The sequence below is a fragment of the Mustela nivalis genome (assembly GCF_964662115.1).
Source record: "Mustela nivalis genome assembly, chromosome: 11".
NCBI classification, from domain to species: domain Eukaryota; kingdom Metazoa; phylum Chordata; class Mammalia; order Carnivora; family Mustelidae; genus Mustela; species Mustela nivalis.
In genome coordinates this window covers 111,117,402-111,141,628 of record NC_139030.1, presented here as the reverse complement: position 1 = coordinate 111,141,628, position 24,227 = coordinate 111,117,402, and the positions used below count along the sequence as shown (strand labels likewise).

Below are 24,227 nucleotides of genomic sequence, written 5' to 3'. Positions count from 1 at the left end.
ATAACATCCTCTAGATCCATCCGTGTTGTCACAAATGGCAAGATCTCATTCTTTTTTATGTCTGAGCAATATTCCCAAGCAATGTGGAAGGATAAAACTGCAATTTCAGTCCATCTAGCAGTTCGGTAAATATTTCTAGTTTGCCAAACCATCAAGTCCTAATTCTGGAATGAGTTTCATCCTAATTTCGTATTTGCAAGTTCACAACTTCTATAGCCTTCAATCATGAATTATTATTATTATTTTTTTAAGATTTTTATTTATTTATTTGTAAGAGAGAGAGAGAGTGAGAGTGAGCACAGGCAGAAAGAGTGGAAGGCAGAGTCAGAGGGAGAAGCAGGCTCCCTGCAGAGCAAGGAGCCCGATGTGGGACTCGATCCCAGGACGCTGGGATCATGACCTGAGCCGAAGGCAGCTGCTTAACCAACTGAGCCACCCAGGCGTCCCTCAATCATGAATTATAATTCCCTTCAATCTTGAACTATAATTCCTTAGGAAACTGTAATTCCCTAAAAACTACAGAAAGAAATTTCTCTATTGATTGGGATAGAGATATATACACACACCCCATTTCAGCTATTTATATATTTCAGATATAAAATATGAGAAGCTAACTGATGCAGGGAATAAAGCCAGAATTTGTCACATTCCTTATTAAACAAAATATATCATTATAAGGTATAGAAATTAATCCTTGAAGGCTTTCCCTCTGTATTTTAATATTTAATCAAACTCCTTAAACTTCTTCAAAGTTTTCTGCCATCTCCTTTTATTTAGTATGTAACTGTACTAATATTGTAGCTACTAGCCAAATAAAATTGAAATTAAAATGACAATTAAGTAAAATTTAAAATTCAGTTTCTTGCTCACACTAGTCCCATTCAAGTTCTCATTAGCCACATGAAGAAGCCACTCTAAGTAAACCTGATATGTAGAATTTCAGACTTAAAAAAGTGAGAGAAGTTCATTCAAACTGGCTCACTGAGCTAAACCAAGAAATAACCTATTTTCCCCACTCCTACTTCAAATACACAGAATTCCATGAAAAAAAAAATTGTGATGTACATCCAAGTTCAAAGCCAAACAAAGGAAATCCACCAGTGCCAGACATCGACATCAGCCACAGCAACTTCTTCCAATACACATCTCCAAAGGAAAGGAAGCAAAAGCGAAAAAGAACTTTTTATATTTCACCAAGATAAAAAGCTTCTGCACAGCAAAGGAAACAGTCAAGAAAACAAAGAGGCAACCCATGGAAAATGAGAGAAGGATATTCACAAATGACACTACAGACAAAGGGCTGATATCCAAGATCTATAAAGAACTCCTCAAACTCAACACCAAAAAAACAGATAATCATATCCAAAAATGGGCAGAAGACATGAACAGACACTTCTCCAGTGAAGACATACAGATGGCTAACAGACACATGAAAAAATGTTCATCACCATTGGCCATCAGGGAAATTCAAATCAAAACCACAATGAGATACCACTTTAGACCAGTTAGAATGGCAAAGGTTAACAAGGCAGGAACATCAAATATTGAAGATGTGGAGAAAAGGGGAACCCTCTTACGCTGTTGGTGGGAATGCAAACTGATGCAGCCACTTTGGAAAACAGTGTGGAGATTCCTCAGAAAATTAAAAATAGGGCTACCCTATGGCCCAGCAAGTGTACTACTGGGTATTTACCCCAAAAGATACAGATGTAGTGAAAAGAAGGGTCCTATGCACCCCAATATTCATAGCAGTAATGTCCACAATCACTAAACTGTGGAAAGAGCCAAGATGCCCTTCAACAGACGAATGGGTAAAGAAGATGTGGTCCGTACATAGAAGATGTGGTCCGTACATACAATGGAATATTACTCAGCCATCAGAAAGGATGAATACCCGACTTTTATACCAACATTGATGGGACTGGAGGAGATTATGCTGAGTGAATTAAGTCAAGCAGAGAAAGTCAATTATCATACAGTTTCAGTTACTTGTGGAACATAAGGAATAACATGGAGGACATTAGGAGAAGGAGAGGAAAATTGTATTGGAGCAAATCGGAGGGGGAGATGAACCATGAGAGACTGGACTCTGAGGAAACAATCTGGGGGTTTGGGAGGGGAGGGGTAGGGGGATGGGCGAGCCTGGTGGTAGGTATTAAGGAGGGCACGAATTACTGGGAGTACTGGGTGCTGTACATAAACGATGACTCTTGGAACACTGCATCAAAAACTAATGATGTATTTTATGGTGACTAACATAACACAATAATTTAAAAAAACAAAAAACAAAAACACCAGTGCCAGAATAAACTCAAAATCAATAGCTGAGTGAAGCTACAGCCAGTGATTGTGAGCAAATGTGATGTTCTGAGTCAGAAATAAATTCTGGCCCACATAACTTATGAAATGAACTACCTGCATAAAAGCTCATCCTAAAGAGCTTTTAGATTAAACAAAACATAACTAGAAAAACTATCTGCTAAGCGAGGAAGTCAATAAATTCCTTCCAAGAAAGGGAGAGAATGAAAGTGGATGTTCAAACAGATAATAAGCACCACCACTACCACTGAATATAAAAAACGAAACACCCTTAACAAATTAGTAATAGAGGTAATATCTGTACCTTGGTAAAAAAAAAAAAAAGTATCTACAAAATCTCTACAAAAAGATTATACTAAAAATTGAAAGTTTAAAACTTTTCTATGGACGTCAGAAATAAGACAACACACAATCATTCAACATTACAATAGAGGTCCCAGCCAAAATATAAGAAAAGTCATAATATAAAGACTGGAAAGACAGAAGTGAAAAAAATACGTACAGATGGAATAACTGCCTGTGTAGCAAAGCCAAGAGCATCTACAGAAATATCATCAGAATAAATTTCAGCAGGGTTGCAGGATGTAAGAACGAACTTTAAAATCCAAAGCACTTCAATATGCCAAAAACAGTAAATTACAAAATGTGACAGTAAAATTACCATTACATATACTAATAAAAAAAAGTAAGCTACCTAAGAATAAAACTTAAAAAAAAAAAAAAAAACAGGCAGCAACTTATTTATGGATAAAGTTACAAAACATTATTAAAGCACATAAAAACTCAAATCTGGTTAAAAGTTCCAAAGTTGTTTAGGGTGATAGTCACACAAGTTTACTAAAAGTTACTGAATTATTTGAGATGGGGGAGTTTTCCGGTATGTAAATTATGATTCTGTAAGTTTTTAAGTCTGCATAAATAAAGAGATATGCTGCATGTATAGATGAGAAGACTCAATGTGAAAGATGTCAAATCACCCTAAATTAATTTATAACTGTCATCCCAATCAAAACTGCAATGGAATCTTCTCTGGAGCCAGAAAAAATAATTCCAAAACTCATTCAGAAGAAAGATCAAAACCCCAAGAGCAGCCAAGACAATTCTAAAAGGAAACAAGGGCAACTTAAACTACCAGACAGAAACATATCAAAGTTGTAATAATTTTGACATTGTAGTTTCATCGTAAGTACAGACCAGTGAACAAAGCAGCCCAGAAACAGACTAGGTCACATCTTAAGAACTTGATGTATGACAGAGGTATCACTAAAATCAATAAAAAAGGCATGAACTTTATAATAAAAGGCATTACAACCTCTGGCTTTCTGGTTGAAAAATAAAAGTTAAATGATGTCACATGCAAAAAATAATTTCAAGTACGTTAAAGACTTAAAGTAACAAAATACCAAAGCTATTAAAAGAAATATGGAAACATCTTAAAAACCTGTGTTAATAGATTTTTTAAATGCAAAAAAGCAGAAATCATTCAGGAAAACAATGGATACATTTCGACTCATCAAATAAAAACCTGTATATACCAAAAGATAACTTAAAGTAGCAGAGAGAAGTGTTCTACATACAATCTACATAAGTGAGGAATCCAGAATATATAAAGACATACATACACCATCGTAAGAAAAAGACAATCCAACTTTAAGAAGAACAAAGGATGAGAAGAAAATCTAAATATTACTTAACACAAACATCTTCTATCTTACCAATATTCAATGAAATGCAAATTAAAGTCATAACATCAGACATACAAAGTTTAACAGAAAAAATGATGGAAAGACATGCAGAAAATAAAAAAATCTTTTACTTTAGAGAATAATCTGGAAAAAAATGAAGACATATCAACTATGATCCATTCATTCTCCTTCTATTTTTTCTAGAGAAACTTTTGTACATAGACACTAACAGGACATACATAACAATCTATACTAGTAAAAACTTGAAAAAACGTAAATATCAATTAATATAGATATAGATAAGCCCAGAGGGGTATAGTCATAATACAGAAAACTATGGAACAGTTACATTCCATGTTATTAAAAACAACTTTGAGGGGCACCTGGTGGCTGGATTGGTTAAGCATCTGCCCTCAGCTCAGGTCATGATCCCAGGGTCCCGGGATCAAGCCCCAGAGCCCCACATTGGGCTCCCTGCTCAGTGGGGAGCCTGCTTCCCCCTCTCCCTCTGCCTGCTGCTCCCCCTGCCAAATAAATAAGTCTTAAAAAAAAAAAGAAAGAAAGAAAACAACTTTGAGTAGTATATACAGTAAAACGTTACTTACATAAATTTCAAAAACAGAGTAATGGCATTTTTCATAAATATGTCACAAAAATATTAACTATGGTCTAGTAGGATACACTAAAAATTAATGACAATGATTACTTCTTGGGGAGAAATAATGGTTGCTTCTGGGGAAAGAGAAAAAAAAAAGTGGTACTGAGGAAAGCACCAAAGTGGACTGAAGCTTAAAACCTGTAGAATTATATTTCTTTCAAATAAATCTTAAAACATCAAGCAAAAATAAAATATTAATGTCTATTAATTCTGGCTGATGGGTACATAACTATTACGTTATTCTCTGCAATTTAACATTTGAAATACACATTTGATAAAAGTACTTCTTCAATTCCAGTGAACTCTGGAACATCAACTATGAAAACCCTTTCATTAAGAAATGATATTTCATTTTACATAGAAAACAGAGACCCAAGTTTTTGTTTTCCAAGAAAGTCAGTCATACGATCAGAATCCATGTGTTCATATTGGTTGTAGGACAAATAGTAATTCAATATAGCATACTAATATTGAAGTGTGAATTGTCCTGGAATGAGCCAAATTATCAGCTTTATTTATGCCTGACAAAGTATATAAAAAAGCAAACAAGAGTGTCTATTGACACATTTTAACAATTCATACTGCGCGGCTTATTTCTTGATTCCAATTTCAAAGCTCTCAGTGGAGCTCACATACCAATGGCATTGTTCAGTGTATATTCTTCTCTGAAGAAATCTTGAGCTATCTTCTGGTTTGCCTTCCCAGCTTCGGAGATTACTATAAGAAAAAAAAAAAAAAAATGAAGGCAAGGAAAAAAAAAGGATTACAAATTTGTTTAAAAGTGCTTTCTAGTGGGGTGCCTGGCTGGCTCAGTTGGTAGAGCATCCCGACTCTTGATCTCAGGGTTGTGAGTTCAAGCTCCATGGCAGGTATAGAGATTACTTAAAAATAAAATCTTTAAAAAAAAAAAAAAAAGTGCTTTCTAGTTAATACAGTCAAAGAGAATAAATTTAAAATATTATAATATTAAGTACTGGGGAAACTCTAGAATGGTTTGTTAAAAGTTTTGGTGTCCATTCCACAGACACAGTTAGCCCTAGAGCCATTGCCTAATGTCAAAACTTCAAGGAAAAAGTTCCTAAGGACTTCTTACAAATTGTTATACCTAATTTAGAACTTATATATTGCTACAAAATTCATTTTGACTCTTTTCTGTAGCACCTGAATAAACATTTACTGGATATACATTTCCAATGGTAATATGGCTTAAGATAAAATACATTATACATACAGAAAAATGTAAGTATTTGTGTGCATGTGTGTACATACACTCATAATTCTATAACATATTCATCTAGTTAAGTATTTCTGCCACATTCATTTCACCATGAAACATTTATTAAGCATCTACCGTATTCCTATTCCAGTCAATGGTAAGACTACTATCAAACCATTCTCTTCCATACACTGTAAGCTCATATGTCTTCCTGTCTTTAAATCTTATAAGAATTATTGATTACAATACAAATTAAAATAAAAACACATTTCTTCTTCTATGGGCTAGAGTTACATAAAAATTGTTGACTATAGGTTTTTAGACTAATTTTAGAAGTCTGATATATCTTTCTTCAAAATGTTCCAAATGTTCACTTCTTTTCCTGGTTTTTAAAAGAAAGATCTACTGTCTATTTTTGTCCTTCTGGGGCTTTCACTGATACATGCACACCCCCAAACCCTCATCTCTTGTTTCATATTCAGCAATTCTAAAAGGACAAGAGTGCAAATTATATTGCTAATGGAATGAAGCTCTTTTACCTCAAAAATCTTTGATTTCCTTTTTTATTCTAATCAATTAATTCCACAGAAGTTAAAATTAAATGACATTCATAATCACATTAAAAAATTTTTTTCTGAATGCCCATTTATCATCTTGGACTGTGATCTTAAAAGCAACTGAATTTCCTGGAACTGAAGATCACTGCTTTATACACTTCAACTAAAATAAATCTGTACTTTGTAACTGTACTTCCAAACATCAGTATAAAGCTAGGCCTATATGGAAAATAGCTCAGTTAGAAGAAGCTAAAAACAATACATAAGACTCTGCCCATCTGTAAACTAACAAGATCACAGACCCAACTCCAGAAAAAAAGTTAGCTCCATGCTGGAAAACAGTATTTTAAAAATATTCATGTAGTGGGCAAAACAAACTCAAACACAGTTCAGTTAACAAATCTAAGCAATTGAAAAATTAAAAATAGAATAAAAATTGATGGAATTAAAAATTAAAATTCAATTACCATAAATTTAATAGGTATCTGAAATTATGTCCGAAATCAAGCTTGTTTCTTCCTCTTCCCATCCCAAATTTAACAGTTGGGACACGTGGGTGGCTCAGTCAGTTAAGCCTCTGCCTTCAGCTCAGGTCATGATCCCAGGGTCCTAGGATCCAGCCCGGCATCAGGATCCCTGCTTGGAGGGAACCTGCTTCTCCCTCTCCCTATTCCCTGCTTGTGCTCGCTCTCTCTCTCTCTCTCTCTGTCAAATAAATAAATAAGTAAATCTTAAAAAAATAACCCAAAAATATCATGATTTATGTAAACCTGTAAATTTGGTATCTAGATCTAAACCATACTGCCATTAACACAATATTAAAAAAAAACTATATTTACATATACATGTGTATATACATGTAGATATAGATATACAGATATACACACACATACACAAAAACAGACATAAAACCCAAAGAAAAAACCATTGCTGGACTCTACCAGTTCCCTAACAAACAAAATACTAAATGTTTTCAGTACATACAAAATACTGATAACCAGTGGTGAGAAGTACATGACTTTGACCCTGAGACCAAACATCTCTTCTCTCTTTTGTCTTTAATAGTTAAATGTATACAGACTAACCTAAAGAACTAGAAAGGAAAATTCATCTTTTTATCTCATCTCAGCATGTTTACTTAAACAGCTGTAAAAATGTACTAGCAACAGGATGAATTCTATAATTAAGTACATCCTTGCTTTGGGATCAGGCACTAGGGGTAAGCACGGGCACGGTTAAGGAAACATGTGAAGGAACGTCATATCTGGAGAATGACAAGTCACAACATGGCCAGACTGTCAGGTTATATGACAAACCGAATTGCTGAATACCAGCTAACCTAAAATAAAAAGTGGACTCCCACTGCATAACTGGGCATTTTGTTTAGAATGATTCAGGGAGAAACTGGATATATGAAGGATATATGTAATTTTTTTTAAATGTTATTTTCATTTTTCTAATATTAACTACAATGGCTAAGTAATTATAATAAAAAAAAATTCTAAGATGTAAAGCAAATTACGAAGTATTACAAAAATGTCCTGTTAGTTTTGTCAATCTATTGTGGGGGAAAAAAAACATTGAGATTGGGTGGGAGGAGTTTTTACCTCTGATATCACCCCCAGCACAGAAAGCCTTTCCACCCGTTCCTTTTATAATGATCAGGAAAGTTTCAGGATCTTGTTCCCAGTTCTAGCCAAATATAAAAGAAGATGATAAAAGCATATTAATAAATACAAACTATAAAAAAATCTATTTGCATATATATGCATACATATATACATCTATATAGCTAGATAGATATCAGTACATACAAAGTATAAGCTTTATAAAGTACATCCAAAAGAATGGATCCCAACTTCATTTTCTTTTCTGACATAAATTAGAGACTATTTCAATAAGTTACTAGATGAATACATTTTGGGATCCAAATTACATGATGGCATCTGAAATCTTTACCATGACAACTTTGAGATGAAAATAAAAAAAAAAAATATGAGCTTAAAAATATGTTACAGAAGCTTATAAATCTGGTGAAAAAATAGAGTAAGAACCTTTCTATTGCGGTGACATAAGGCTCTGTCCCACTGACAAATTTATAGGCAATCGAGTGAGTGAAAGCACGGCTATGATCAAGTCTTGAAGTGATCTGAGGTCGGTAAGGACAGCTAACAAGTAAGTAGGATGAAAGAGTCAAGAGCCAATGGAAATTGAAAACACAAACAAAAGACTAAAAAACCGGTTAGCCAGAGAGAGAAAAATTAACAGGAACTCTATAAATACTACTCTTGAGAACAGAAATAGAAACACATTTGGAAGAGATGTAGCTGAACAGATGTGGCTGTGTGAAAGACTAATAAAATACTGGACTACGTTAACAGGAATATGGCATTCTAACATGAAGTTTCTACTTTCCTCCACACTGGTCTAATTCCAATCTGAAAGTCCTGGCCCATTTCTCTTTATTACCTTTAAAGACATATTATACAGTGTCCCAACCAGACACATAGTTAGGAAGAGAGACTCATCAAATGAAAAATCAAGGACCCGGTAAGCAGGGGAGAACTACTCTTTGTGGCTGACCATGTGAGGCACGCTATTTCACTACATCGCCACAACAATCGTGTGAGATGAAGCATCCCCCTTTCACAGCTGAGGAAAATGAAGGACAGAGAGATTAACATGCCAAGATACACAGTTAATAAAAAGAAATCCACGTATTAAACAAAGTAGTTGGGCTGTGAGTCATGCTTTTCCACTACACCACGCAGTTCACTTAGAAGAGTAAGGCTTATGGCCTTCTCTAAGACAGGCTGCCCAAGTAGTTCAAAAACAGCTGTCAAAAAGCTGTCACATGGGGACATGACATGGTGGCTCAGTCAGTTAAGTGCCTGCCTTTGGCTCAGGTCATGATCTCAGGGTCCCAGGATGGTGCCCCACATCGGGCTCCCTGCTCAGCAGAGAGTTGGCTTCTCCTTCTCCCTCTCTCTCTCACTCTCCCTGTTTCATTTATTTAAAAAAAAAAGCTATGTGAAAGTGGAAGGGGCTATCTCAGGAGGCCTCCCTGTCACTAGGGGGGCTCCGAGATAATCACACAGGGAAAGCCTGGAAGACAAGAAATCAACAGGGCTTGGGTGCTGATCCCAGACATTCTATGGAAGAGAATTCCAGAAATATTCTATTGAAATACACTTTTAAAAGGATCCATATAATTTCTTTAGGGCAATTACAAACCTTGAGCTGTGGATAAATGTGCCGGATCATACTAAGATTCAGTGCATTTAGGAACTTTGGTCTGTTTAGTGTTATCACTCCTGCACAACCTTTTCTTTCCAACAGTACTTCTGCGGCATCCGTGTGCTTAGACATTCTCTGTGGAAGAAAAAGTATAACCTTAGGATAAAATTCATTCGGGTTTTGTCACAAGCCAACATCAAACCATGTACAGGTACACCTCAGAGATACTCTGGGTTCGGTTCCAGACCATCACAATAAAGGAAATATTGCAATAATGTCAGATGAGCTTTGTTTTCCAAATGCATGTACTGTTATTTCTATGCACTACTGTAGCCTGTTAAGTATGGAGTAACACTAGGTCTGAAAAAGCAATGTACAGATCTGAATTCAGAAGGGACTTATTGAGAGGAAGACGGTGAAGGAGGAGGAGGACCCCGAGGCTCATCTTGTCCCACAAACACAACCGGGTAACTACCAAGTCATTCCAAACACCCCAGAAACCCACCTGAAGACTGACAGAACAAAGTCCACAACTAAAGGCGGAGAAGAGACCACACTGAAGCAGCCCAGTTAAATACGTGGTAAAACAGCATCAACTCCGAAGTCTGAACCTGCCTGCTGACTGTGCTGACCTTGCTTTATGACTGAATAACGCGGACCCTGGGAAAAGGAAAAAAAAGTACTTCATTGCTACTAAATGCTAACCGGCACCTGCACCCCCAGTGAGTGAGTCAGGCTCCTTTCGCTGGCAGAGTCTTGCCTCAGTGTGGATGGCTGCTGATGCTGAGGGCGGAAGGCGCTGAAGGTTGGGCGGGGGCTGTGGTAATTTCTTTTTTTTTTTTTTTTTTTTTTTTTTTAAAGATTTTATTTATTTATTTGTCAGAGAGAGAGAGAGAGAGAGAGAGCAAGAGTGAGCACAGGCAGAGTGGCAGGCAGAGTCAGAGGGAGAAGCAGGCTCCCTGCAGAGCAAGGAGCCCGATGTGGGACTCGATCCCAGGACGCTGGGATCATGACCTGAGCCGAAGGCAGCTGCTTAACCAACTGAGCCACCCAGGCGTCCCTGTGGTAATTTCTTAAAATGAGACAACAGTCAAGTTTGCTGCATTGACTGATACTTGCTTTCATAATTTCTCCGTAGCACGCAATGCATCTGTTAACATCGTACGCACAGCAGAGCTTCCAAATTAGAGTCAATCCTCTCAAACCCTGCTGTTGTTTTATCTACCAGGTTTAAGTAACGAGTCTAAAACCTTTGTTGTCATTCCAACAATCTTCACAGCATCCTCACAAGTAGATTCCTCTCAAGAAACACCTTTCCTTGTTCATCCATAAGAAACAATTTCTCATTCATTAAAGTTTTATCATGAAATTGCCAGCAACTCAGTCCCATCTTTAGGTTCTACTGCTGACTCTAGTCAGCGCATCTGCAGTTGCTTCCCCCACTAAAGTCTTGAACCCCTCAGAGTTGGATCAACTTCTTCCAAACTCCTGTGAATGTTGATACTTTTACCTCTTCCCATGAATCATGAATGTTTTTAATGGCATCTGGAATGATGAACCCTTTCCAGAAGGTTTTCAACTTAACTTTGCCTAGATCCTTCAAAGAAATCACTCTCTATAGCATCAAAAGCCTTATGAAATATATTTCTTAAATACTGAGGCTTGAAAACCAGAATTGCTCCTTGACCCAGGGCTGCAGAACAGGTGCTGTGTAGGCAACTCCATGAGAGCTCGTGGCTGACCAGGTGCATTGACAATGAGCAGTATTTTGAAAGGCATCTTCTTTTCTGAGCAGGAGGTTACATCAATAAACTTAAAATTGTCAGTAAACCACGCTGTAAACAGATATGCTGTCACTCGGGCTTTGCTGTTCCATTTATAAAGCACAGCAGATTTAGCATAATCCTTAAGGACCCTAGGAATTCCAAACTGTCAATGAGCACCTGCTTTAACTTAAAGTCAAGAGCTGCGTTAACCCCGTCAAGAAGGTCCGCCTGCCCTCTGAAGCTCTGAAGTCAGCCACTGACGTCTCCTCTCTAGCTGCGCAAGTCCTAGACAGCCTTGTCCTCCAACAGAAGCCTGTTTCATCTATACTGAAGATCTTGTTTAGTGCAGTCACCTTCATTATCTTAGCTAGACCTTCTGGATAACTAGCTGCATCTTCCCAATCAGCATTTGCTGCCACACCTTGCATTTTAATACTACGGAGATAGCTCCTTTCCTTAAACCTCATGTTACTAACCTCTGCTAACTTCAAACTTTTCTTCTCCAGGTTCCTCATTTCTCTCAGCCTTCACAGAATGGAAGAAAGTTAGAGCCTTATTCTGGATTAGGCTTAGATTAAGAAAATGTTGTAGCTGGTCTGATCTATCCCAATTAAAACGTTCTCCATATCAGCAAAAGAAGATTTCACTTTCTTACTAATGTGTTCACTGGAGCAGCACTTCTAACTTCCTTCAAGAACTTCTCCTTTGTATTCACAACTTGACTAACTGGTGCGAGAGACCTAGCTTTTGACCTACTCAGGCTTTTGCCATGCCTTCCTCACTAAGCTTCATCATTTCTAGCTTTTGATTTAACGTGTGAGGCATATGACTCTTCCTGTCACTTGGAAGACCACGGTGGGATTATTAATTGACCTAATTTCAATGCTGTTGTATTTCAGGGAACAGGGAGGCGTACAGAGAGGGAGATGAGAGAACAGGAGATCGATGCAACAGTCAGAACAGACACCACATTGATCAATTAAGGTCATCATCTTATTTGGGCACAGTTCATGGTGCCTTCAAAACAATTACAACAGTAACATCAAAGATCATTGATCACTGTTCACCAAACAATAGTGAAAAAATTGGAAATATTGTGTGAGAATTACCAAAATGTGACATCGAGACACACCGCGAGCAATGCTGTTGGAAAAACAGCACCAAGAGATTTCCTCTACAGGTTGTCACAAACTTTCAATTTGTGTAAAACAAAAAAACAAACAAAAAACCCAAAACAAAAAAACAGTATTTGCAAACACAGTAATATGAGGTATGCCTGTACATCAATGCAAATCTTTCACACAATGGTACTTGCCAGATGGATTACTAGGTACATCCAACAAAGATTTCTGAAATTATTTAGACTCTGTAGATAAGCAAAATATGCATACCAAAAGTATATACACAGTATATACAAAGTATACACATAATAATTAACTTTTAACTTTTGAATGAATAGAGCCAACTGATTTAGAATAGAACCTAGTCCTAAAATTACTTGGACTACAAAAAATGAAGACAGTGTGTGTGCAATGCTACCCACCCACTCTGTTCATGGGCACGTACATATTTACATGTAGAATGTATCTCTAGATAGATACACAAGATACTGCTGAAATGGCTGCCTCCAGGAACGAAAATTAGACAATGCATGTGGGGTGGGAAGACTTTTTGTTGTTTGAACCCTTTGAACTTGTTTAATTTTTTACCATATATATTTACTACCTATTCAAACCAATATTTTAAATATTTTTAAAAACATAAGAGTAATAAATTAGACTTCAAAGGTTCTAAGCCATCTTCAGAAGGGAACTTCATTAATACGCTTTATTTCAGAAAACTTCCTTGTTTGACTATCGGGTCCCCTGACCCCCAGTAATGATCCCGATGTGTGGGAAGTTGAAAAGACAGGATAACACGCATACATGTGTGCACTGACAGCAGCCCCGATTTCCTGCTAAACCATACACTGGCTTCAGGGAGCACTCCGGCAGGTTTTAAGGAAGGGTTTTCATGAAGGAAGGCCCAGAGAGCCAAGAGCATCCTTGTTCTCCCATTGGAAATTCAACTGTATATAAGGAAGAGCAAATGTTCAACCATTTAAAGAGAGCTATTTTTCATAGTTTCCAGGACTTAAATTTGTTTTGGTACATGTTATTGTAAAATAGTGTTTTTACTTACGTTCTTACAAATCTGTTCTTGTGTTGATTCATCCTCTAAGTTCTGACCTTCAGAAATAACAATAAGTCTATTTTTTAATCTGTTAAAAAAATACTATGCCACATGACTTGTTTCCTTACTTTATTGGTACTAAGAAAAAAAAAAAAAGGTGGTAAAAGAAATCTATACACAAAAATCAGAAAAGAAACCAGACCAAAAGGGATACGAAGTCCAAGAGCAGACACAGCCTTCCCCAGACTTCACCCTCTCCTTCGCAGTCTAACTCTAGCAGCTGTTAAGTGTCTGACTTCCCAGGTTTTCTGTGAAGTTCCTACTGACCCAATAGTGTTTGTAGGTGTGTAGGAAGATGGTGAGCAACTTTTTGGACCCTTAATTCCTCCTCTAGACTCTTTCATAGCCTCTGTCAGTATTGTGGAAGATCTTATTCCCATAGTCTTTTATTCCATAAAACTGTAGGGGAGGAAAAATAAGTTTCCCTCTATCTTTCCAGGTTCTTAACTAAGATCCCCCCAGAAATAAAGACAGATTAACAGCAGAAAATGTTCATTTCTTAAGGGAGCCCCACAAAGATGTGAGTTCCAAAGGCAGCCAGGCAACTGAGGCTCATAAACCATCCTGAGCTAAAGGAAAGAAACAGGGTCTGATGCTTCAAAGGGGAGGAAAGCAATTCACTAGGAAGCAAAAAGAGCAAATGTTTGTAAACAAATATTTGCCCTTCCATGCAGATAAGTCTCAAATATAAAAAAGTTATACTATATGTATCCCTGATCTCTTCCTGGTACAATCCTTCTTTCTCATTTCTTTCAGGCAGTTGAGAGGGAAGGAAAAAACATTCCTGAGTCTGCTGGATCTTGATTGCCTTCAACTCAAAATAATTCACATGCCAAAGTGAAAGATTTTAAGGGTGGTATATTCTGCTCCCCTTTGAGACTTTTCTTGCTTCTTGAGGTAGGCCTGTGTTGCTATATACTTTTCTCTTATGATCGCTTCTGCTGCATCCCTAAGATTTTTGGACCACCGTGTTTTCATTCTCATTTGTTTCCATGTATTATTTCTTCTTTAATTTCCTGGTTAACCATTCATTATTTAGTAGGATGATCTTTCAACTTCATGTACTTGTGGTCCTTCCAAATTTCTTCTTGTGGCTGACTTCAAGTTTCATAGTGTTGTGATTGGAAAATATGCATGTTAGGATCTCAAGAAGAGTGAGGCCTGATTTGTGGCCAGTATGTGATCTACTCTAGAGAATGTTCCATGTGCATTCAAAAAGAATATGTATTCTGCTGTTTCAGGATGAAATGTTCTGAATGTATCTGTAAGATCCAACTGGTCCAGTGTATCATTCAAGGCCCATGTTTTATTGTTGATTTTCTTAGATAATCTATCCATTGTTGTAAGTAGGGTGTTGGAGTCCCCTATTATTGATTATCAACAAGCTTCCTTATGTTTCATTGGAAAATCAGTTCATTGATTTATATATTTGGCTGCTCCCAGGTTGGGCGCATAAATATTTACAACTGTTAGATCTTCTTGTTGGATAGAACCCTTTATTATGATACAGTGCCCTTCTTCATCTCTTGTTAGAGTCTTTGGTTTAAAATCTAGTTTGTCTGATATAAGCATGGCTATTCTGGCTTTCTTTTGATGCCCATTAGCAGGACAGATGGCTTTCTATCCCCCATCCCGTCACTTGCAATCTGCAGGTGTCTTTAGGTCTAAAATGAGTCTCTTATAGGCAGCATATAGATGGGTCTTATTTTTAATCCATTCTGATACCCTATGTCTGATTGGAGCACTTAGTTCAGTTATATTCAGAGTGATCACTGATAGTGAATTTAGTGCCATCGTATTACCTGTGAAGTTGGTGCTTCTGGAGCTTTTCTCTGCGTTGCTTTTGATCTTCCTTTCCCACTCAAAGAGTCCCCTTTAATATTTCCTGCAGGGCTGGTTCAGTGGTCAAAAATACCTTTAGTTTTGGGTTTTTTGTTTTTGTTTTTGTTTTGGTGGGGGGAACTCATTATCTCTATTTTGAATAACAGCCTTGCTGGATTAAGTATCCTTGGCTCCGCATTTTTCAGTTAGCACATTGAATATCCCATGCCACTGCCCTCTGACCTGACAAATTTCTGTGGAGAGATGTGCTGCTTACTTTATTTATCTTCCCCTGTAGGCTAAGGATTTCTTTCCCTTGCTGCTTTCCGGATTCTTTCCTTATCTCTGTATTTTGCAAAATTCACTATGATGTATCTTGGTGCTGGTTTTTTTGTTGATTGTGATAGGAGTTCTCCGTACCTCCTTTGGATGCTTCCTTTCCCAGATTAGAATCGTTTTCAGCTATAATTTGCCCAAAAAATCCTTCTGCCTCTTTTCCTCGCTCTTCTTCTTCTTCTGAGACTCCTATGATACAAATGTAATTAAGCTTTATGGAGTCACTGAGTCCCCTAAGTCTACATTTGTGATCCAATATTTTTCTTTCCCTCTTCTTTTCAGCCTCTTTTTTTTTTTTTTAAAGATTTGAGAGAGAGAACACATGCACACACATGTGTGCACATGAGCGGGAGGAGGAGCAGAGGGAGAGGGAGAAGCAGACTCTCCACGGAGCAGGGAGCCTGACACAGGGCCCTATCCCAGGATCCTGAGATCATGACCTGAGGCGAAGGTAGTCACTTAACAAAATGAGCCACCCAGGTGCCCCTCAGCTTCATTATTTTCCATAATTTATCTTCTAATTTTATTTTATTTTATTTTTTTTTTTTAATTTTATTTTATTTTTAAAGATTTTATTTATTTATTTGACAGACAGATCACAAGTAGGCAGAGAGGCAGGCAGAGAGAGAGGAGGAAGCAGGTTCCCTGCTGAGCAGAGAGCCTGATGCGGGGCTCGATCCCAGGGCCCTGGGATCACGACCTGAGCTGAAGGCAGAGGCTTTAATCCACTGAGCCACCCAGGCGCCCCCATAATTTATCTTCTATATCACTTAATCATTCCTCTGCTTCTTCCATCCTTGTGGTGATTACATCCAGTCAGTTTTGCATCTTGGTAATAGCATTTTTTATATTGGCCTGACTAGTTTTCAGGTCTTCTATCGGTTCAGTAAGGGACTTCCTGGAGTCTTCTATGCTTTTCTCAAACCCAGCTAGTGTCCTTATGATTGTTTTAAATTCTAATTCAGGTATATTACTTGTATCTGTTTTCATTAGCTCCCTGGCCCTGACCTCTCTTGTTCTTTCTTTTGGGATGAATTCCTGCCTCTCGGCACTTTGTCTAGGTATCTGTGTGTCAGGAAAGCCTGCTATGTTTCCTGCTCCTGAGAGTAACGGCTACATTATGAAGAAGTCACACACTGCCCTGGGCCTGACACTTCAGAAAGGGTTTCTGGTATCTGCTGTGTGCATTCTGCACTTGTTTTCCCTGCTCCTTCCTTCAGGTCAGTCCCCTGCAGAGTTCCTCCTTGCTTGCAGTGGGGAATATTCGGGCCTTGTCCACCGTGTGGCAAGTGTTAACTTGATGTGTTCTGGTCTGCTCCTTAAAAGCAGCTAGATCCTATTTCCCCTAGAGCTGAAGCTCTGCACTTTATGGTCAACACTGGTGGGTGAGAGGCTGGGGGTGGGGGGGGACTCACTGCTGCTCTCTCAGGCACACTTGCCCTAGTGAAAAAAGCACTGCACAGGGAGCAAGGCCTGGTGTATGTGCCCAAAGCCTCCACTGTGGGCACTGTGCTGCTCACCGAAGCCTGTCTGCTGACGGGTGGGGATAAAAATGACATCGGCCAGCTCTCCTGTCCCCAGAGAGGGGAGTTTGTGCCTGCCACTGTTGAGCAAACACTCACAAAAGAGAAAACAATCTCCGCTCATCTGTCCCAGGCTTCCCTCAGATCCCTGCCTTCACCCTGTCTTTGTCCGAGCTGTGTGCCCGCCCGCTGGCCCAGTACTCCTCTGTTCTACCTCAAGCATGCTGGCTGGGTTTCAAAACTCCACACTTTAGGGATACAGCACGGTGCTAACATCCGCTGATCCTCTGGGGAGGGTCTCACGGGGCTGTGGCTGGTGCTGTTTTGTCCCAGAAGGGCAGATACATGGAACGCACAGGGGCTTGGAGCTTATGGTTAAACACAGCAAAAAGCCAGCATCCAGGTTAGAGGCCCTCAGAAGCTGTTTCTTATGCTAATGAACAGAGCAGCTCAATGGTGTCCACTGGCTCATCTGTCCCTGGAGGCAGTGCCATGTCTCCAAAATACACTGCAAGAAGGGAGACTGTCTCCCAGCGCAACCCAGGGGATCTTCAAACCACGCTGTCCACAACCGGGCCTCTGCCCTCCTCCTCCACAGAGCACCTCTACACCTGCCAGGCTCCACCCCAGTAATGGCATGGACTTCTCCAACTTCAGACTTTGAGCTCAGATGCTTGTAAAAACTTGCCATTATCAGCCTCTCTTGTTTGGGAGACGTGTTCTTCTTGTGCAACGCCCTGCACCCTGTGTGTGCACTTGCACTCACACTCAGTCTCTTTCTCTCCTTTCTCCCTAATCAGGGTTCCCTCCCCTACAAAGCATCCATGATTCTTTTGTCCCCAAATCAGGTCTCCACACCTCCTATCTTCTGCTACGTGGTCTCAGGTCTCCCTCTAGCTGTGCAGTTCGTTCTCTCAGTCTTCAGACCAACTTCCTGGGTGTTTGGGATGATTTGATATCTCGCTGTGTTCAAAGGACAAGGCACCTTCTCCCCTTCAATACCCACAGTGGTTCTATTTCTTAGATCAACCCTTACTCACAAAAAAAGACAGACGAAACACTATAAAAGCTGCAGTTTTAGATATCCACATCATTTTCAATCTTAAAATACAGAAAAAAGTTTTAATATCATATAAACATGTTAAATACAAGTATTAATAAACTTTCTCTCCATACTAATTAAATTTCTGTTTGAACCAAGTGCAATTTACCAGGCCCCCGTCAAAACAAAGTTTCATGATCGTTTTCACTGAACAGTTTATATAAATTATCACCCAATACCAGAGGCAATCCTTTAAAGCTTTATTCTTTGGTTTCAGAGATGCTAAGAGCTGAAACGATAGCTCAGAGATATTGAAAGATGCTCATCGTGACCTTGTAACAAGAAGAAAGGCGGAGCAGACTGCAAAGTAATGGTTTCTGGTAAGCTCAGTCAGAGAACTGAGGTGACAGGGCGAATGGCTGGAGTAAAATCTGGAGAGTGGCAGGTGCCTTCAGGGAGACACAGGACCAGAATATTTGCTAGCTGCAGGCAAAAGCTTTCAGGAAGATTAATTAGAATTTTTGATGACTTGCTAGAGACCAAGTGTGGGCAAATGTGATAGTATGAAGCTCCTGCGGGTTACAGTCATGCAGGAATTTCGATCCGGGCTGGCTTTTCCTCCTGGACCCCAACCAGGCTCTCCCCGGGAAAACTGAAGGAAGCTCCTCTGTGTGGTGTTGGCTGGGGTAGAGAAACAGCAGGTGCAGCTAAATCCTTTCCCCTCATCTTCCATAAAAAGCAAAAAGGCTAAATTTGCAGGGGAGTGAGGAAGGACTTCAAAGCCTGTAGCCCAGGGTTCTAGTGGAGCCTCGATGCAGTGGGGGGATAGAAATGGAGGCCTGTGAAATAAAAGCCTTAATCTCCAGGGAGAAGCACCACAAAACCATTGCCAAGGACAGTGTTTACCAACCACAACTGCGGGGTGGGGGTGGGGGGCAAAGAAAAAAAGCACCCTATCCCTGGGGGAGGGACAGAAACACTTGTAAGGGCCGCATCCCTGAAACTCTGGTTCAGAATGTCTTTCAAACATTAAGGCTTAACGGAATACAACACCAAAAGCATGATCCATAAAAGAAAAACATTGATAAACTGAATTACATCAACATTAAAAACTTCCATTCTGCAAAAGATACTATTAAGAAAATGAAAGACAAGCCAGAAATTGGAAGAAAACACTTGCCTTTCACATATCTGGTAAAGAACTTGCATCCAAAATATATAAACAACTCTTAAAACTCAGTAAGAAAGGGGCACATGGGTGACTCAGTCAGTTAAGCATTCAACTCTTGATTTAGGCTCAGGTCATGATCTCAGGCTCAGGAGACTGAGCCCTGCGTTGGGACCCATGCAGGGCCTGGAGCCTGCTTAAGATTCTTTCATTCTCCCTCAGTCCCTCCCCACCAACCATTCACTCTTTCTCTATAAAACAAAAAGGGGGGGGGGATAAAAAAACACCTCAATAAGAAAAACAACCCAATGTTAAATGGGCAAAAAAAAAAAAAAATCCGAAGATCTTCACCAAACATAGAAGGATGACAAACATAGGAAATGCTCAAAAATCATCAGGAGATCATTAGCAAAATGCAAATTAAAACCACAATGAGATAACACTTCACACATTAGAATCCAAAAACAGACAACAACATGCTGCCAAAGATACAGAACAAAAGACATGCTCGATCTTTGTTGATGAAAATGTAAAATCGTATGACCACTTTGGGAGAAGTTACACATAGATTTACCATACAACCCAGCTGTTCCACCACATGCATTTACCCAAGTAATTAAAAAGTTATGTTCACACAAAAACCTGTACAAAAAAATATTTGGTAACATAATTGATAAAAACTGGAAGTAATTAAAATGCTCTTCAACAGAGAAATGGACAATTTATCCCAAAATGGTATACCATTCAGTAATAAAAAATGATCAATTTTATCAATTCACATAACATTTTGACAAATTTTGACAAAATGCATTTTGTCAAGTGAAAGGATCCCAAACCCCAAAGCCCATATATTGTATGATTCTATTCCTAAGACATTCTACAAAGGACAAAACTTTAGAGGGACAACACAGATCAGTGGTTGGGGGCAGGTGAAGCCAGGGGCAGTTTTAGGGTCAAAGAACCACTTATATCGTCTTGAGGTGGTAGATGCAGGATTTAGGCATCTGTCAAAACCCACAGACACAGATGTCACAAAAAGTAAACCTTTTTCTTTGGTCTGGTCTGCATACATTGAAGATGGCTAAGACGCCATGGGACTCCAACACGGAATGCAGACTAGGACAAATCTAACTGAATTACACACATATGACATAACCTCACTGAGTAATCGTGGTGGTAGCTGCAGGGGAGCAACCCTACAGACCTCTGGAAAACAGTCATCTGAATACAAAAGGAACTAACTGTACATCAATACTGTGCTCTGGTTGGTAAATTCGTTTTTCCTGGGGGTGGTTCACAATTCTGAAACTGCTTTGCAGGTACACGAAGGTGAAACGCGCAACAGAGAAAATTTACGATAAGCAAGAAGGGAAGCTATATGAGCCCCGCCCTGTGGCACTGGGGATGTCAACAGTATGAACTTGAGCGAAGCTTAGACACACGGAACAGGGAGACGACCACAGACAGGTACAGACGCTCGAGTTAGTATGCTGTGTTCATATACTCTGCTCTGCACACACACATCACCCTTGCTCTGTGCCCCGGAGAAAGCCATCATCCCCCAGGATCAAAGAGCACTCCCAAGGCGCAGATCTTGATTCCAATAAAGACAACCAGGGCTCCCTGAAGAAATGTCTGACTCCTGATAAGGAAAACATGAGAGCCCAGAGCACACCTTCTAGTACCAAAAAGTAAGGAGGTGTTAAAAATACATAGCTATTAGAAGGACAGGATCATATCAAAAGGACACAAGAACCGAAATGAAGGAATTCCTAATGGCCAAAGCGAGAAGAATCTCAGTAACAACACAACAAATGTGAAACTGGAGTATAACCCAAAGAATAAAATAAAAATCACTGAGTCCACTCTGATACAAATTACTGAATAAATCAATGGAGAACGATCTTCCCTACAGAAGATTTCCAGATAATATATGCAAAAATCCCCCTCCCAGTAGGCAGAGCTTACTCCCCTCACCCTCTGAGTGTGGGCTGAACTTGCTTCCAAAGAACAGAAGGTGAAAAGGGGAAAATAACTTGAGAGAGGAGAAACCCAACAAACACAACTTCAACCGAGTAATAAAGGTCAGCATCACCCGCTGTGTTACGTGACTGTCACTAACCCCAGACACATCCATCAAAACCCAGATACCCTGTCACAATGTGATGAGAAGGGCTTTTCCTTTGTGATAGTCTCTTCAAAAAAAAAAAAAAAAAAAAAGCCTTCAACTGCAGTCTGATGATTAACAACAAACAAGAACACATACAGCCCAGATTGGAGGATATTCTATAGGCTAACACTCCCCCCACAAACTTCAAGGTCACAAAAATTAAGACTCAGAAACTGTCACAGACTACAGAAAACTAAGGAGACATGACAAAGAAATGCAATATGGTATTCTGGCTTGGATCCTGAAACAGAATGTTAAGGGAAAAAATGGTGAAATCCAAATAAAGTTTCAGGTTAACAGTAATATACCAACATTCTTAATTCTGACAAACATGGCATGGGGGCTGTATTCATTTGCTAGGGCTGTTGTAACGAAGAACCACAAACTAAATGGCTTCAACAACAGAGAGCTACTGTCTCACGGCCTGGAGGCGACGAGCCCGAGATGAGGGTATCAGGGACCACACTCCTCTCTAGACGGCTGGGCCAGATCTGTTCCAGGCTGCGGTCCCGGCTTCTGACAGACCCTCGCCTTGCAGCAGCCTAATTCCACTCTTCACATGGCCTCCTCCTGGTACACCGATCTCCGAATCTTCCCTTGATGTAAAAGGACAACAGTCATACTGGACTAGCCCACTAATCCCTACTCCAGTCTGGCCGCCTTCTACCACGTACGTCTGCAATGACTCACTTCTGACTTGGCTGTCAGAATACACTGCCTGCCATGGGCCCTGGGGTCTCCTTGTACTCTAGTACCATATACATCATGAACCGTCTCCTTGTACTCTAGTGCCATGTACATCATGAACCCAAGGGCCTGACCGTGCTCTTTGCCTCGGTCATTTTCAGGGCTGCATTTGCTGCAAGTAAGTTTAAATAAAAAAAAAAAAAAAGGTGATGTCCCCCTCTGGGACAGGAGAGCAGGTTCTGCTACAAACCAGCAGATTGCCCGTATTCAGCAGTGCTGACCTATAACGCAACCCACTGCATATGTACGCATTCATCTGAGCCTTCCATGTCACCCCAGTAGAACTTGGGGAGCAAGAGAAACCCAACACAAACATGACATTCAATGCTGCTGCACATGCCACGGAGAATCCTTGGGCTCTAACTCAAGAGCTTCACATCTTCTGCCAACATCCGTAAGACAACAGAAGGCTAACTCTTAGTTTGTAAGCGGTATAAAAAATTAAATCCCAAACCCAGTGCTGTTCAGCCAGCCCCAAAAGCCCTTGGCCCTCTACCCTACCCACCCCAATCCCAGGCCTCTCCCTTTCTCTAAAAATATAACTGTCCTAGTTTTTACAGTAACACTAAGTGTACATGCAAAAACACATCGGTTTTTTTTTTTTAATAGATATATTTTTAAGCCTTTTTTTTCCTTGAGTGAGAAAGATGGGAGGAGGGTGAGGGAGGGAAAGGACCTCAAGCAGCGTCACACCCGGCACTGAGCCAAATGCGGGGCTTGAGCTCAACAACCCGGAGATCATGCCCTGAGACCAAAGTCAAGAGTCAGACACTTAACCGACAGAGCCACCCAGGCACTCCTGTTTTTCGAGTCTTTTAATCTACAAGCTCTCCCTTCATTCCTCTCTCTTTCTTGCAATCTGTTGAAAACAGGCCATTTAACCTACAGAATTTCTCAGGACTTTGCTGAATGCACAAGCACGCTACCTATTTTGAACAGCTGTGCATCCTCACACACCAAATGAGTCAGAACCCTACTGATAAACACCGAGTGATCTTCAACTTCTGCTATTATAGGGATGCACGAGTATTTTTCAGCATGGATCTCCAAGAACTATAGCCAAGTGTTTTTGTAGGACTTTTACAGAGAGTCAGACTTTGGGGAAAGAATATTCCAGAATATCCTATTAATGCTACTAGAATTACGGAAATGAATAGATGAATAAAAGGATTTTTTTTCCTATCTGGAAAGATTGATGGCCTTCTCAAAACCTAAAAATAAATATTAGCGCACTAAACAAAATTACTCAAGCAAAAGGGTAGAAGAAAAAAAGATGAACTTTCCAGTATTAGCATAATTTATGTTAATTCTGTAGGAAAAAATAAATCCCTTTTCCAAAAGTATCGCAATTTTTTAACTAAAACCTAGAAAAGGTTTCTCTGAAGAAAAATTTATCATATTAGGAAATATTACAGACTAGAGTCAGAAATGAAATTCTCGTACAACTCCAAGTTGGGGGGCGGGGAGAAGGCTACAGGAGAACACAGAAGGGAAAGAAGAAATGCTTCTAGCCAGAGCTATTTTAAAGAAGGCAAAGTAATTTAAGGTGGGAATTAGAACTTTCTTAAATCTTTATTGTTCATCCAGGAAAGACAACAGGTTCACATTTATTTTTTTTTTTTTTAAGATTTTATTTATTTATTTGACAGGAAGAGAGAGAGGGGGAAGCAGGCTTCCCGCTGAGCAGGGCGCCCAATGCGGGGCTCGATCCCAGGACCCTGAGATCATGACCTGAGCCGAAGGCAGATGC

The 24,227-nt window shown here is 39.4% G+C and overlaps 2 protein-coding genes and 1 long non-coding RNA gene across 3 annotated transcripts in view; all 3 read right to left on the bottom strand.

The window, feature by feature from the left end:
- The window catches only part of SLC40A1 (solute carrier family 40 member 1), a 747,507-nt gene that overhangs the window by 660,776 nt on the left and 62,504 nt on the right, over positions 1-24,227 (bottom strand). The gene's annotated exons all lie outside the window — the stretch shown is intronic.
- Positions 1-24,227, bottom strand: part of HIBCH (3-hydroxyisobutyryl-CoA hydrolase) — a 93,471-nt gene that overhangs the window by 57,475 nt on the left and 11,769 nt on the right. The window contains 3 exon segments of the mRNA XM_082690544.1: positions 5,299-5,379; positions 8,043-8,127; positions 9,670-9,807. Of these exon segments, the coding sequence (XP_082546670.1) occupies positions 5,299-5,379; positions 8,043-8,127; positions 9,670-9,807 (304 nt within the window).
- Positions 16,847-22,622, bottom strand: LOC309844220. Its single transcript, XR_014300554.1, has 2 exons — positions 17,875-22,622; positions 16,847-17,822 (listed from the first exon to the last, which is right to left on the bottom strand). It is a non-coding gene; the product is annotated as an uncharacterized lncRNA (long non-coding RNA).